The sequence below is a fragment of the Halyomorpha halys genome, unplaced genomic scaffold, assembly GCF_000696795.3.
Source record: "Halyomorpha halys isolate HHAL.00 unplaced genomic scaffold, Hhal_1.1 Scaffold434.1, whole genome shotgun sequence".
In the NCBI taxonomy this organism is placed as follows: domain Eukaryota; kingdom Metazoa; phylum Arthropoda; class Insecta; order Hemiptera; family Pentatomidae; genus Halyomorpha; species Halyomorpha halys.
The window spans coordinates 391,731-408,778 of record NW_027114127.1 but is presented as its reverse complement, the minus strand read 5'-3'; the positions used below and the strand labels follow the sequence as shown (position 1 = coordinate 408,778).

At 28.3% G+C, this 17,048-nt stretch overlaps 1 protein-coding gene across 6 annotated transcripts in view; it reads right to left on the bottom strand.

Moving 5' to 3' along the window:
• LOC106682670 (sentrin-specific protease 1) overlaps positions 1–14,873 on the bottom strand; it is a 28,353-nt gene extending 13,480 nt beyond the window's left edge. Inside the window, exons 1-9 of one of the 6 annotated variants that reach the window (XM_014423664.3) lie at positions 14,655–14,873; positions 13,986–14,089; positions 11,472–11,542; positions 9,319–9,396; positions 9,116–9,197; positions 6,381–6,440; positions 4,692–4,745; positions 3,248–3,319; positions 1,852–2,024 (exon numbers count right to left, since the gene is read on the bottom strand). In XM_014423664.3, coding sequence (XP_014279150.1) covers positions 1,852–2,024; positions 3,248–3,319; positions 4,692–4,745; positions 6,381–6,440; positions 9,116–9,197; positions 9,319–9,396; positions 11,472–11,542; positions 13,986–14,089; positions 14,655–14,656 — 696 coding nt within the window. In that variant the 5' untranslated portion in view covers positions 14,657–14,873. Of the gene's footprint in view, positions 1–1,851; positions 2,025–3,247; positions 3,320–4,691; positions 4,746–6,380; positions 6,441–9,115; positions 9,198–9,318; positions 9,397–11,471; positions 11,543–13,985; positions 14,090–14,244; positions 14,533–14,641 lie in introns of those variants that run through there. The other 5 variants (XM_067051379.1, XM_014423660.3, XM_014423663.3 and 2 more) reach the window with 5 other exon arrangements.
• Between the last annotated feature and the right edge of the window lie 2,175 nt (positions 14,874–17,048).

Below are 17,048 nucleotides of genomic sequence, written 5' to 3'. Positions count from 1 at the left end.
TAAATGTTGTAAGTTTGATGAATGTCCAGCTACTGTGCAGGAAAATAAAAAATAAAAAATATTGATTTTACTTTAGACTTTTGTGAATTAACTTGGCAACTCTCATCTTAAGTTGGATATAGGATGTTAATTTAGTGAAAAACTTACCAAATTTACTTCCAATAGAATAAAGCTGAACGGGAAACAAGAACTTCAACTTCATATACTTGCCATTTACTGTTAAGGGAATACAATGGCATCATAAAACAGTGTTCCTGGAACAAACCCATGAGAGATTAAAACCCTGGAGGGATTCCCAATTCTAAAAACTTATTTGGATAAATCATACTTTATACTATAAAGAAAACAAAATCAATACCAACTAAAATAAGAATATTTATTATGTGTACAGAAAAATTACAAAAATCAAATCCCTCTGGTATCTGTTCCAGTAACAATACTTTATGAATCAAAAGCATATCTTAATAATATGGCCACCTACCATCAGGTATCAAAGATTTGCAAAACAAAATGGGAAACATATTTCTGCTTACACAGAACAGAATGCTACATAAAAATATTCATTCATTACTGCAATTAAGCTATCAAGATATGAAAAAAATACAAGGACTAAGTCAGATACAAGTACTAAGACCAAGAAAATACATAATTGTAGACTAATACTATTGAATAAGATGAGGATATTCATCAATATTATTCAATAATATTGATCAATCATCAATATTATTGATCAATCATCAATATTATTCAATAATATTGATCAATCATCTATCAATCTTATCAATAGTAGAACCAATGGCAGCATCCAAAGAAAGCAAGGATTTCCTATGTCAAAATAAAGTATTTTTAATTTCAAAGCTGTGTAAGTCCAATCTATAGAGCTGGAATATAATACTTTCAAGACTAACCTGTCCAAAGTAGTTTATTTACTGTAATAAGAAAAATGAACAATCTATCTTCAAAAACAGAAAACTTCTTCAAAATTGAATACAACCAAATTGTACAAAACAAATTCAATTAGGAAGTAACAAATAATGCAAGCCAAATATAACAGCAAGTTTTAACATTTTTCCAAACCATTACAACCATCATTTCTAGAAGTTTTTTTTCAACATAAGAAAATATTTCTTCTTAGGTTAGTTATTCAATTCTTTCATCATTTTAATTTATCCATTTTTTATTACTGACAACACTGAAATATGGTTTATTTCATATAAACAAAATAAAAAAGTTCTTTAGAGAAAGCCCTTTTGAAAATTCAGTATTTAAGGACAATGTGATTGTTTCTAGATACAAATCAGACTCATTACCATCAAGCTCTTAATATCTTAAAAAGGATTAATGTTATTATCATATATCCTTTAACTTTTCCATAATCAAACATTTATTCATCAAAAACAAACAGACCTGTATATGTGTGTACAGCTCTTTCAATAATTGTATTTGACTGTCACTATTACTGAGCAGGTACTCTTGTAACAAGGATGTTTTAATTATCCCTTCACCTGTATTATCCTGAGGGTCCACTTACCTTCATCAAAAGGAGCAATTTTTCATGTTAAGGTCAATAACACAAGCACTAAAAATTATTATATTGTTGACTAAAGCTCTAATGTAATTCCGGACGTTAATAATGGATTAAGTTATGGGATGTAAAGAAATAGTTACGGAGCTAAAATGAAGGCCCATGACAGCAGTCCCATAATCTGATCAAATGTTTCATACTTGCCATATTTCATCATGCTTGCTTATTATCATTACCAAGCATAAGGTAGATACCAAGCAATGTCTAATGTTAACTTACAAAATTAAACTCTATAGATTAGAAAAAATTAAAACCTGTACACTTACTACAGGTTTGGAACATGAAGATTCAATGCTAACTCGTTTCTTTCGCATAGCTGGTTTCACAGCAGTTGGAGAAGTAAGGTCAACAGAAACAATGCTTCTACTTTTGTCTTTCACTTTAGGTGGTAAAACATTAGAAGTTTTTTTCCTATACAACTCAAGCTCTTTTGGCCTACCTGTAAAAGATCGCAATTCTATATTTACCATTAATAAACATTAAGACTACAATTAAGTATTAATCAAATAATAAATTAATGATCAATCTTTTCTAAATAAAAATATAAGATGTGTAAATCCTGATTCAAAATAATGATGAAATTTTTCAAATGATTTAAAATTCAAAATTATTATTTCCAAGAATAAAAAGAACAATGTAGATTATGTGTTAGGTGTGAAATCCTACTTGGACTAGCTGATATAAGCATCACTAAGAATAAATATAGCAATTAAATCAAACCCACTACTCAGTTCATTAAATGTCTAAGGAATAATAATGCTTAAAGTAATCTTGAGATGTTGCTTTTCTAAAACAAATATAGTCTGTAAAATACGATAAAAAAAAACGACATTCATTCTCTTTGACAGAAAATGAAAGAATATGTTCTGTCAACTGGAAGAACTAAAACCCGAGGCTACAAATTCTACTAAGCAAGTTCTAAAATGAAATTCGATCAATTGATACACAGGTGATATTAAACAATATGCAACATTCAGGTTATAATTTTCAATAAATAACACATCTACAAAAATAAAAATTAAATAATTTTTGAATTTTCTTCAGTCAGCTCTTAACTCAAACCAATATTCAGTGAAATTTACTACTAAAATTTTTACCCCCATTTTTGTGACAAAAAAGATGGTCACTTCAGAATCTCAGAAGTCATTAAAATTAGAAATATTTTTTTTTAGTAGGAGATTTTCTTGGTGCATGCAATGATTTTTTTCTTAGACATATTTTGAAATATCCTACAGCTAGTTCTAACACAATAAAAAATTATTGTAACCATTTTTGTAAGCTTTTGACTCAGACCTGAATAAAATAAAAACTTTATCCCAAGAAAGAGCTTTATGAAAATAAAGTTAGATCTAGAACAGCCATGTCAGTAAGAATTACAGAGCTCAAGAAAAGTCAAATAACAGTGAAAGAATGCAATATAATTAATTCATCATGTCGATCAGAAAGAAATGTTTCCCGAGATCGTATTATAACCAACATGTATAGTGATCCTTAAAAACACTGTTCAAGTAGGACTTGGACATTGCCCCTTGTTTGAGAATCATACCTATATCCTTTTCAAATGAGATAATATAGAATATATTGAGCAAGAAACTAATCAATCTTTTAAAAGATATCACAGAAATTCAGCAGCAGAAGTTCAGTCATCATATAAAAACTTACCACATGAAGGACTCCTAGAAGCCTTGACAGGTGATGTCATTTTATCATTGCCTGGACCAGTCAAATCTACAACTAATTACAATAAACACTAAAATTAAATGCACATTTTTAAAAGCAGGCAGGAATATCATCTCTCAGTTTAATAAAGCAAATAGTAGTTAACTCATTGAAAGAAGATTTGCACAGATGAATCAATTTACAAATTTAACTAACACTAAAGTAACATGGTCTAAATAACAACTAGAAAATTTGTACAAACATCTAAATAAAACAAAGTAAAAATGATTAAACTTTATAAATCTAGCCAATAAATTATCAGTAAAGTTAGATTGTTGTTATTGTCAACTGGATTAGATCTTCATTTCAATTAGATACAATTTAGGAATGAATTAAAAGATTAAGTAGTCCAGAAGAGTACTACTAATTAGCATGAGTTAAGCCAACTACTATGGACTACTAACTGGATGGTACCTAGGTTCTATAACAACAACTAAACCAGTATTAAGAATGTTTTAATATAAATCCTACTGTACCACTCAAAATTATGTTAAATTTATTTGTTCAGCCAACAATTATTTTTGTTTATAGGGGTGATTTGTTGATTAAACTTTTATATCTTCATTTTTATTTTATAATATGAATAAAATTAATATTGATATCATGTTAATTGAGTAATACGGAATTTTGAGAAAAGATATAACAATAAATTTTAAGGGTTCTTAAATAAATATACAATAAAATATAAATATTAAAAGGAAAATGGTCCAGGATAGAAAATAAACAATATATTATAAAAAAATAATAATACATCTTTAGAAAACTTAAAGGTATTTTGTTATCACAAAATTATAACTTTAAATAACTTGTTTGTAGAATTACCAAATAGATTTTCTTGTCATACTTGCCCTTTTTTTTTCTTATATTCTGCACATTTGTACTTATATAAGTTGGTATACTACGATTGGATTTATTTTATAAACTTAAGTTAGTAACTACAGGAAACAGTTCAAACTCATGTTTTACTATGAATAAGTTTAAATAAAACTGAGAAGATAAAAGCTTTGTCCAGCACTTGGTTATATGTTCAAACATATCCCCTAACAGGATTTGTAAGCACATACATATACACAGAAAACAAAAGTTAAAAATGAATATTAAAATAAAAAATGAAGTCAGCACATGCCTTTAATGATTTTAAACTAAATATTAAGAAAAAAGACTAAAGAACAAGTATTAAACTTCATTATGGTTTATATAAAAAAAATTATATATGACACTTGATAAAGTCCACATAGCAAAAAGAAAACTACTTTTTCTTTAAACAAATTTTATTTTCAAAACCATTAATGTTTATTACTTCTTCTTTTCAATTCCATCAGTTAACATTTTCATAGAAAACAGGTTTGCGTATTCGTTAAAACAACAATCTAGGTCCAAAACTTACCAACAGGACGTCTTCTGACAGAACAGGAAGGACCAGATTTGGTTGGATTTATATCTAAATTATAATAGAAATGCATTAGTGTGATACATTTACACAGAATTAAGTACAACAATAATACAGAGGTCAAAGCAAGAATAATTTACATTATTAGAAACTACTTTAGTTTGTAATATTTGTTTAAAATATGCAGATAGTAAATACAACAAAAGATGAAGAATAAAATGGATATATTTATGGAACTTGGTTTTAAAACAATTATTCTTGTCGGGTTCCTTACTGTTTAATCATAAAAAACATGGGATCTAACATCCATAAAATGTAATAAAATATATATATATTTAAGAATTTAATTTGTACCATTTTTAACATCATTTGAATAATATAAAAATTTAGAGTTGCCCAAATGAGTGCTCTAGGAGCTATGAAAGATTTTCATGATACAGGACAACAAAGCTGCCATTAAATTTCATGGATTTGAGATAAATCTATAAATGGTGGAAGAAACTGGAGTTCATTTTTGTGTTCAACACACCAAAAGCCTTAGAGATGAACCAAAATCATCTAATCAAATTTTAGGTTCTAAACCTGTGTTGTTAAAATTATAATATTCAAGATCGCTGTTTGTAATCAGGTAGTGGTATAATTTAAATATCTTAAAATGAACCATAAAAAAAAAAAAAAATTAACATAGCACACACTAATTAAAATTGGAAAATGGCTATTAAAAATTGAATTTGGTTTAGTTAGGACAAATGAGAAGTATCTCTTATGTAGGAATAAAAATATCTATAATAAATAAAAAAAAAATGTTTTAAATAATGTAATGACTTGTTGACATGTAGGAATACACATCAAAATAAGTAAAAGACAGGCTTGAAAATGTGCAAGATGGGTCTAAAGTATGACCAGCCATCATGGAAATAAATTAGTTCCAAAAGGTTTCAATTCATATTCCAGGAAATTACAATACTAACATAATTTATAAAACCTTTTTGATTAGGAAACATTGTCTGTTTAGATTAAAATATATTTGGATACACCCCCACCCCACCTCTGATGACCTTCAATAAAAGACAATTATTTTTGAAGAAAATACAAAAAAAATTGATTATAAGAAATATTCAAGAAAATTAAATTGGATACCAGTTAATAGCTACATTAAATAAAAACAGGCTGGAAACAGATTTTCATAATTAATTTTACTCTGTTTTAATTATTTTCAAGAATATAAATTTAATATTGAACTATCATTTCAAATGTAATTTTTCTTATTTTGAGTTAATTATTTATAATTTTGGAGAAGTGAGACCTATGTGAATAGATAGCATTAGATACTTCAAGCTAAATCTATTCAATGAAATTCTATGCTTATTATACTTGTAAAATGAAGAAATATCAGCAAAGGTATAAGTTCTTTTCAATTATTTCCTCTCTAAAGTTCTTTCTCAATTTTTTTCAAATAGAAAGTAATGTAAGATATGTAGGATTCGGAAGACTAATAATCGAAGAGAAACCTAAATTTATTCAGCTTATTAATGATTTAAGTTTATACAAATTTAAACTTAACTTTATGCCTCATACATTAATCTGATGTTAACAAATATAAGATTAAAGTAACTGAATTTGAAAATTTATTCTTGCTTGTTACTCAAACTTATACACATTATTTGTAATGAAATCATAAATTACGTGATATAGTCTCCAAATCTTCTGCTGATCTACAATCATCATGCTCTGTTAAATCGATACCTGTAAATTATAAACTCAAATCAAAACCTTAAATGCATTATAAAATTGATTCATTGAAATAGTAAAAATATTAACTTATTGCAAAATATAAGAAAAAAAATCAAAAATTTCCAAAACAGTAAAATTTGATCATTTAAGAAAAATGTTATTGAATGATATATGTAATAAAGTATATATTCATTATATATATTAATATATCTAAGGAAATCTATAAAAAAATGTTGACTGTCCCACAGTTAAAGATCTGAAATTTTAATTTCTAGGATAGGAACAATAAAAATTGTTCTTTAGGCTTCCATAACCTTCTATCAATAGATGTTGATTTCATAAATTTGGAGTTGAAGATGAAGAATGTATTTTTTCAAAACAAGTTTTTTGAAGATGGTCCATCTAACAGCTGAAAGATAATTGATGGCTGGTAAATATCAAGAGTCTGGAAACACTGGTTTCGCATGGTTAATGAAAGAAAAGCTATATGTTATAGAAGTAAGTATCGGCTCAAGTTTATTCGCCATGGATAAACTAGCTGAGGTTAAAAACATTCTTCCAAGTTTACCCAGAGATAGTATGCCTTTTTTAAAGATGAGAATATATTTATTTTCATAAACCTCAGGTTGACAGTAATTCCCCTCTCTTGGTCAAAGAAAAATTATACGAAATTGTATTTGCCCGAGGTAATTCACTATCTCATTAATATTCACTTTAATTCTGCTTATTGAAAATGGAGATGATTTTTTAAAAATTTATTTTGTTTTTAAAATGAGGTATTTTTTTATTTAAAATCAGATTTAAACATTGTTTATCTAATTTAAAATGTCAAGGGTGAACAACCTCAACAAGAAGTTGGCATGGAGAGATAGGAGTAATTATTTGAAATCTCATGCAGAAAATGATGTTCCTCTTGCTTTGGAGGTCAGATTTAACAATTACGAATTATATGACATCAACTTACCAAGTTTTTTTTTCTTTTCTTTAAATGACCAAAGACTATGGTCAAATTTCATGAACTATCCTTGTGCTTTTTGAAAGAAAAAAGGCTTATGTAGTCATTATTAAGTTTTGTTGTGGGCATCCTCATTCATATCAAACTCTAAATAATATTTTTCGAACAACCACTAAAAAGTTCTTTCATTCAAAGAGTCTTTATGCTAAGCCAGATTAATGTTTTAGCTTATATTGACATAGTTATGCATAAGTTTATATTTGTGTATAAGAAAGCTTTCATTATATAGTCCAAAAACATGATTAAATAAATATGACAAACTAGATTAACCAGTAAAAAAGTTTATTGACATGACATAAAAATTGACGTAATGAATGAGGTGGATAAAGTCATACATATATCAAAATTGATTATTCATTTGACTCACTAAACAAATTCATGCAATAAAATCAGGTGTAATTTTGAAACTATGCTTTAAAATTATTTTAACTAATAGGTCATAGATACATCTTAGATAGAGCCTTGATATTAGTGCACTTTAATTTATACTTATATGTATATAAGTACATTATTGCTATGTTTTTTTAATTGTTTGGCCTTTGGCTATGTTTATATTTATTTTCTAATGTTAAGGTCATATAAAAATATTGAAATACAAACTACACCTGACTAAAAATATTTATTGTTTTGTAAATAATATACGTAATGACAAATAAAATTGCAAGTTGAAAGTTCAGGTTTACTAATAATTCATTTCAGGAATATTTAAAATATATGAGAAAACAACATTTATTTATAAAATAAATGTAATTTCTTATATAAACAAAAAAATTTAAATGATTAACTATAAACATAAATTAAACAAATTCTAAAATATAAACCTTTTTATAAATGTCATAAAACACTTGGTTGGTGATATTTCAATTGAATTTCACTGCTTGTTGAGATGACTTCTTCTTGATGATTTTTAAATAATCATTTATAACTCCACACCTTCACTTGAACTAATTTTAAAGATTTTTATTTGAACATTATTGCATTCACTTGTTCATAATCACAAATTAAACACTTCACTGTTTATTTCTATTGTCACAATTATCATATTTGACCTTTAGTGATTTTTATAATTAGTAGAAAACACTTTCACTAAATATTTAAATATTCTGGCCAGATCCACACAGGTCTTGCTTTCAGGAGTTCTAAGAATCAACTAACTAGATCCGCTTTATCAGTGCCTGGCATAAGCCAAAAAGTAAAAAAATTAAAGTCTTTTTTCTTCTTAATTATCACTTTGCTGTCTCTTAATGCTTAAAAATAATTGTTAATTACAAAGTATTGATTGTACATACAACTGATTAAATAAATACTATTTATCAACATAATGCATTAATAAGCTATTTAAAATGTTTAATAATCTTACATTTCAAAGGAATTATTTATAAATCGTAAATAATTATTGATTTAGACTTATGAAGTAAATTATAACTTTTTACATATAAAACATACCCACTTTTTTTATCCTCAAAATAACATTATCTTCTTCAAACTATTGATATTAATCAACTTTTGTTTAACATTTTTACAATATTCACATTTAATTGTTCAGTTCTAAATGTTTCAGCTCTGTTCATGGTAAGAGTTAACATTTTCTTATATTATTTCACAATCGACGTAAAATATCATGACAAAAACACAAAAATGGTTATGTGTAAATAAGTACATATATACTTACTAGCTATAGGAGTTGAAGCTGCTAATCTCCTTCGTAACTTAATTGGTGAAGACACATGTTTTGGAGGCTTCCCATTATCGCCCTAAAAACAAATCAGTTGTATGTATTGTATATTAAGTGACTAACTATGACATTACCTAAGAAAAAAATAATTTCTATAATAATAATAACTAAATTAAAATAATATAACTTAAGTACCTTACCATGTAAATAACACCCCAGTTCTGGGGAACTGAAGACCTTGACGCTATTTTGCGACGAGGTTGGTAAAAATCTTCAGTCTGTAATAAAGGAGACTAATAATGTATAACAACATCTCAGGACTTTTTCGCTGACTATTATTCCATCACCAGCCATGCACATTAATAGTATCCATACAGATACAGATAATGACTTACAACATTGATTAAGCAATTGCATCTTTAATTTTAAATGAACTTTCAAAAATAATCATAAAACAAAGCATTAAGTCTCTAAAATACTGGTAATCAATTAACCAAACATTTTATAAATTTTGACATCAGGATATAACAAAACAAGATTATATATATGCAGACCAAATCCAGCACATCTCACATCAATAGTCTAAAAAGAAAAGACACATCAACTAGAGATATTACATCACTTCAAGTTATCTGAACACATACTTTTTTACGTTTGTTTGCCAGTATTTTAGAGATGTAAGGTTTTGTGTTTTGAATCTTATATCTTAACAATCAATTAAAGTATCTTATAAATTTTTGGTACTTTTATATTAAAATAAAAACTATAATATTTCTAAATCAAGGTTAGAATGCTAGAATTATATTTCCTTATCTTAAACAAAAAATAAAATGTTGTACCCCCATAACATGTTATAATAGTATTATCTATTACATGATCAAACTTGTCCTTATTACTTTTTAACTTATTTCCTTTAGGAAACTGTAAGATAATTTGAAATTTGTCACTTGGATTCAAGTAGCTGCACTTTTTTTTTTTTTATTTTTTTTTTAGTTTCTTGAAAAATGATAATACCCAACACTGGGTTATATTATACCAAACTATGCAGGTTGGAAGTTACTTGATCTCTGAAAGAGTCAGAATTGAACATAAACTTGAAGAAAAGGCGGCTGAAGAGGGATATACTGAAATCTTAGAATAATAATCATTAGAAAACTTAAAATAGAATATACATACCAATGATATGAAATTTCAATATGACTTTAAACCTAAACAAAATGCTGAAATTGTCAAGGAGTGGCCCCCAAAAAAAGATAAGAAATATTTTTCTAACGGTAAACTTATACGTCCCTCTTTTAACTCAATGCCCATCAACTATATAGATGGCTCGATAGCATTACTTTTTCATCTATAATATTCTAAACCCTGTCTTCAGATCCCAATCTAATATTCTTGTTTTGCCAGACCAAATTCAGACAGAGTATTCAATAATGAAAATGAAATAAAATTTTTATTTCTCAAGGTTATTGATTTAGATAAAAAGTTTCATCGAGCACAGAATAAAAAAACCTTCTAGGGTGTTTCCCAAATCTTATAGATTCAATGTCAATGAGTTTCATATTGTATTTAAAATAGGAAACTAACAGCAACAAAAAGTACAATGATCTTATTAAAAAATTAAGTACCACTAGAATCCAAATAATGAAAATCAAATTATATCTTAGCCAAATGTGATATTTATATAGAAAAACGTGATGCTAAGAAACATTACAATATGTTTAATAGTCCATAAAGTTTCTATAAGTTAAGAAATATGGCAATCTAATCTTGGTGTGTTAATATAATAATTTAATAATTATTTACAAATTAGTCAAGTTATCAATATCGAGAGTCATTGAATCTCATCAATTTTACTATATCATAATGAAATGAAATAAAAAGAAAACAAATAGAACCATGTAATTATCAATCCAAACAACTAAAGGAGTTAATAAAAAAATTATAGCTGACTCTAATCTATACAGCCAATGGCTAATATAATATAATATATAAGAGGAATTTGTGGAAAATATCCACCAGTTTGTGTGCTGTATTAATTTTAGTAAATCAAAACTGATAACAGGAGTCACATATTACCCATAAATAGCAGATATATGTACAAATGATTGATTACGTTTCTAGCAACCTTAAAATGTCCCAGTTAGGATTTAAAAACAGAAAAAAAAAATAAAGTGATGAATAGATGACGCCTACAATATTAATTGCTACTTTGTTGGTAGAATGTAAGTAGCCAGATAAACAACTAATTGAACTTTAGCAATACAATTAACTACAATAAGCAAGGGGAACTACTAACACATTCATATAAGGATACTGTTTGGGAGATCTAAAATATTAGAGGTAGAAAACTTACTATTTGTAGTTTTGAAACCAATGGAGCTTTAAAAGTTGGTTCAACAGTGGTTACATTAGGTGGATTCATTTCTGAAAATAATGAGTGAAATATCAATACATATTTCTTATTCTAACAAAAATAATAGGTAAAGTAATAATAAAAACTTTTTTTTTTTTTTTTTTTTTTTTATACCATCAAAATAAAAATATTATCAAATTAATCTGTATAAGCTCAATCCAATTCCCTAATATGAACCATCCATTGACTATAGCTGTAACATTAGTCAATTATAAATTTTTAACTATCTAAATGATTAATAGCAATCAAACGAAAATAAAATTAACATATAATGTATAAAGCAAATAAGCAATGGAATAAATATGTAAATTCCTCTTTATAGGAATTAGTAACAAAGCTTTAGGTTTTATGTTATTGTTGATGAATCAAAGGGTAGTGTGAAGAATTGACTTATCACATATTCATGTTAGCCGATAACTCTAAAATACCCAATCCAAAACAAACTCAAAAAAGCTCATGATCACGATTGTTCAAAATATTGAACTGATAACTCCAAATAAATACCACTGATAAATCCACCCATTTTCCATCACTATCTTGTTATTTCTAAAACTTATTAACATTTCACCATTAACATACAACTTATAGCAGAGTTGTTACAAGACATTTTGATAAAACATAAGATATAAAAATATTAATAAAACAAAACAATAACAATAAATAAACAGCAATTAGGAGCTGATTTTCGGGAGTATCACCAATTATTGCCATGCCATGTTGATAACAAAAGACTAATAATAAATGCATCAACTACTTCATCACAAAAAATTTTCTGGATGCTAACAGAGACTGTAAGGAATCTAAAAATCAGATATACCTCAAATAAAGAACAAGTACACAAGATTATTGGCTAGAGTATAATTTAATTTGCTACTTTTCTTAAATAACTAATCAAATGGAAAAAATGTTTTATTTCATCAGCTGATCAACACTGAATCAATCTAAATAACTTATAGAAAGCCTCATTTTCTTCATTAATCAGCTGTATAGTACTTATAAGTTTCTACCTTAATCAGTTCTATCTTGTCTAGATAATCTCTACCATTCATCAGCTGACGAACACTGATTGAATCTAAATAAATTAGAAATAAATAAAAAGTCTCTTTATCAACATACTAAATTTTTTTTATTAGGTTGTAAAGTCGTTCTGGATAATTTATTACATTAATCAACCTGCTCTATTTATCATCTATGTTCTTCAGTCTGTTACTTATTTTGCTCTGTGGTATATTTCCTCTAGCTAAAATAAACTATGCCATTCAAGTTTTGAGTAAAAGCTACATATTTACATGTCTTCATATTTTGAGATATTGGCTGATGAGTTTCCTTAGATTATTTCTCATCTATGTTAATCCCAGTTATCATATGGATGAATTTTCACTTTCCCCAACATAATTCTGTTTTATTCAGCATCTGTCAGAGACCAAATTTCATAACCACCCATACCAAAATAGTTCAAATTATTGCATTGTATACCATTGATATAAAATTTTTGCTGAGATTCAGTATTCAGAACAAGCCTATGTAAAAACAGTTCCATGGGGATTTTTTTAGTTCATCATAAACTCTTCAGGTTGAATCCAGCCGAATGTTAGGAACATTTATCCACTTGTGCAGATGGATGTAATTGGAGATTTTGGCTCACTATTATGAATTTGCTCTATATTATCTTTATTTATTGGTAAGTTATAGATATCACTTAAAATGTTAGAAGTACTGGTTAAGTGTACCAAACTTCCATGTAGAACACAATTTTTAAATCTAAAAGTTCTTTTTAAATGATATACGAGGATCAAAAAATAATATTACCATATTAAACAGGACTAAATAAAATAATTTGCAAGGTACAAGTAAATCTACCAATAATACTGAATATTACTTTTAAAACAAGTTCCATTCAAAAAGATTATAATGAGCTTTAAATTGAAATTATCTAAGTAAATTTTAAAGTTTCCGTGTTTAATCAGAAAACTGGGCAAATTTAGAATTGTGTTTATCACTTGTTTTACAAGGCACGAAGTTTGTTTAGGCTGATAAAAATTAAATAATTAAAAAAATAATAAAGATGTGGCACAAATAAAATAAAATTTAAACCAAATTTAGATTAGAATATACAAATTCAGAAAAATCAATCACACAGTTTCTCCAATATAAAATTATCCTGCTTTTGCCAATTAATCAACCTCCACAAGACAACGTGGAAACTTCACGTCCACAACACACTATAAAATCATACATAAAACATATCAAATATGAAATAATAACTCTGTACCACTTTAATCTAATACGAAAATGACTCAATGCCAATTGCAACAAACTAAAATAAAACTGCAATACTCAAAAAATTTAATAAAACTATAAATTTTAAGAATGTTGTAAAAAGTTTTATATACATGCTAAGGGATAGAGATTTATTGACCTTTTTGGAGTTAAAGAGGAAGAATTAGAACTCACCATTCAAAACTTTCTGCCTGAAAGGTGGTCTATGAAGCCTTTGCCTTTTAGGAGGTGTGACCCCAACATTAATATTTTCTTCATTTTCATCTGAGGATTCATCCCTGAAATGTTAGTTAATATAGGCAAACATTTCCTAAACAAATATAAACAATTACAAAACTGGAGAAATGAATTAGAATACTATAATTTCTCCATTTGGTCATAAGAGATCCAATATTTGACAATGTAAAGGAATGTAACTGAGTATAGAAATTACCTCAGTCTCTTATTCGAATTTTGACCCCAGGGAAGAAAGGCATACAATGAATTAATTATCTTATTAAATATTGTTGCCATAATTGGACACATTCAGTGAATTACACATTAACAAACAGAATAATTTATTTAGTTCAGAAAATTTTAAACATATGCCTGAAACTAAAATACAAAACCACTAACCACATGTAACAACATTATCAAACCGAAACGCTACTAACGAATCGTTAGTAACGATACGAGCGTCGAAGGTACAACTAGTGTTACATGACTCAAGCTACAAACAGAAAGTCCCATCACAAATGATACCGTTATCACTAATCGATTTATTACATTAACTATTATTAATTTAAAAACTAGTATCATATTATTATTATATTTTAAAACAAAAATCTTACGAATTCTTATTACATATGAACAGTTAACAACTTCCTGAGAAGAATACAAGGCCATTACTACTCTATCTTTGTGAGCAGTTTGAAGATAAGGTCAATACATTTTTGATATGCAGTTTCAAAACTGAGCAATAAGTAAAATAACAGTAAGATCCGGTACAGGCTAGATCCGTTATAGTTTGTAGAAACCGTAATTTAGAATTATGAAATTTAAAAAATGTTGTGTTGTTTTAATAGCTACTAGATTATCTTGAACACATGCATTCTGCAACATGAATCGAAATTACAGGTAACTTACATGGTTTATTATATTTATTGAAGTTTAACATGCTGTATTTACAGCGGATCCATAACTTATTGACAGCATCAAAAAATCTCAATCTGAATAAAAATATATTTTAAGACACTTTGGAGCAAACCTATTCTGATTGGGTATTTGTACAAAGAATAATCGCAACTGGTCCAAGATTAGAACCACTATTACATTTGATAAAAATTAGTATTGTTAATTTTTCCAACTCTAAAAAAGTTTCATTTAACCATTTCAGTAAGACAGAAATTAGCGTCACAGTTTAAGAGCACCAAAGACAAGAATACTAAAACGACGATGATCAGGAAGATATCCTTTTAAATGATGAAGAAAATGATCATCTTGAAGTTGATAATGATGCGAATTTTTTTTTCCTGGTCAATGTCTTAAAAATGGCGTGGAACATTTGATCGTTGGCAGTCTGCGTATGTTTGTGCACAACGGACTATTTTTATGTTCATGTTCGGCTCGAAGAATTGATGGGACATCAAGCGTATTGATCCACGAATACCTAGATGACTGAGATTATGCGTTTTATTGAAAACAGCTTGTCTCATACTTATTGAGAGGAGTTTAGAAGTCGAAGTTAGGCTTTTTGTTACAGGATGTGTCCAGCCATTTGAACAGAAAAATAAGATTTTTCAGGAGTTCTCTGATACGAGCGTCGGATTCATGTTCGAACGCAGTCTCTTCCACATCGTCTGGAACTTTCTTCTCTATTCGTAACATCGTATTTGCAACGATATTCTCGGCTCATAAAACATGCTAAGTATTGTAATACACCCTTTCGCGAAGAAACATATATACTTCCTTCTCTCCCCCGTTCCTGAAGGACAGCTCCAATTGTAGCATTTCATGCATTGCAGGTAATAGAACGGTACCCATTCCCTCTTATACCAACGCCCTAAGACCTTTTCTGAATGAATAAGGTTTTCCTCTTAGTAGGATGTCGAAAATAAATGCCAAAGACAAAATGTTGTTCATTCGTCACTGAAATGTTTGGGGTTCATTTTGAAGACTGGAACACGTGATTGAAAATTCGAATAGACCAAAAGATGTTATTAAGGCCGTTTCCTCGATGTTAACTGGCGCAAATGGAATATGAAAATAAAATGAATCAATTTTGCTAAAGTAGATTAACCATTGTAAATTAACTTTCTTACCGTTGATATTAGCGTTTAAGTCTAGGATATTCGGTATACTGTAGCGGTTTGGCTGAGTTTGGGCTTTGATTTGGCGATTACCACAGAGAGGCATTGCACCCTCCTTCATGATGACTGCATAGAACGGGTCCCCAATAGCATAGATTGTCCAAGAGCTTTTTGATGGTCGACATATCTCATCTGGCTTAATCCTTTGGACTTCCTTTCTAGCTTCGTTATACTTGATGGATGGTAGTTTGGATGCTCCTTACGTATATAAAGTGCAAATTACAAATCATGCTTAGGGGCGTGAAGAATTGTGGACGGACGAGTAATAGCTGTGTGATTCTTGATGGATATAATAGTATTTGAACCACTCATCGAAAGAAACGGTGTAAACAGATGTCATTATGATTTTTGTTAACGTTCCTCTTTTGGTTAGTTCGGTCTTGGCATAAACTATTTGGCGTCCCTTGAGATCCACGATAATATTTATGGTGATAGAAGAGGAGGTTGGCTCCCATGATTGGTTAATTGACGTCGGTTATAATGAAGATTTCACAAAAGCAGTCAACAAATACCCAAGTCCAAGTTCATTTACACCTCTCTCTAGGTTCTGATGGCTGGCACACCATCCTACAGAGTGAATTTCGATGCTTCGTGTTGAATTATGCATGGTAAGAAATACCCATGTCTAATATGGGATTATGCACAACATCTCTGAGCTTTAGAGCTCTTAGGATTTGATTATTAATATTAAATTAATATGTTCCATGTATATGGCTGAGATCTACAGTATACGGGGCTGTTAGATCTTAGCGATTATGTCGGCTGTTACCGCTAATTTATCGATATAGATTTGGATGTGTGTTCCCTGCTTATGTTTAGGCAAGACCAATTGCCAAATGAGACCTAGGAGGTCTGGGGAATGAATTGACCCACCAATCTTCTTGACTCC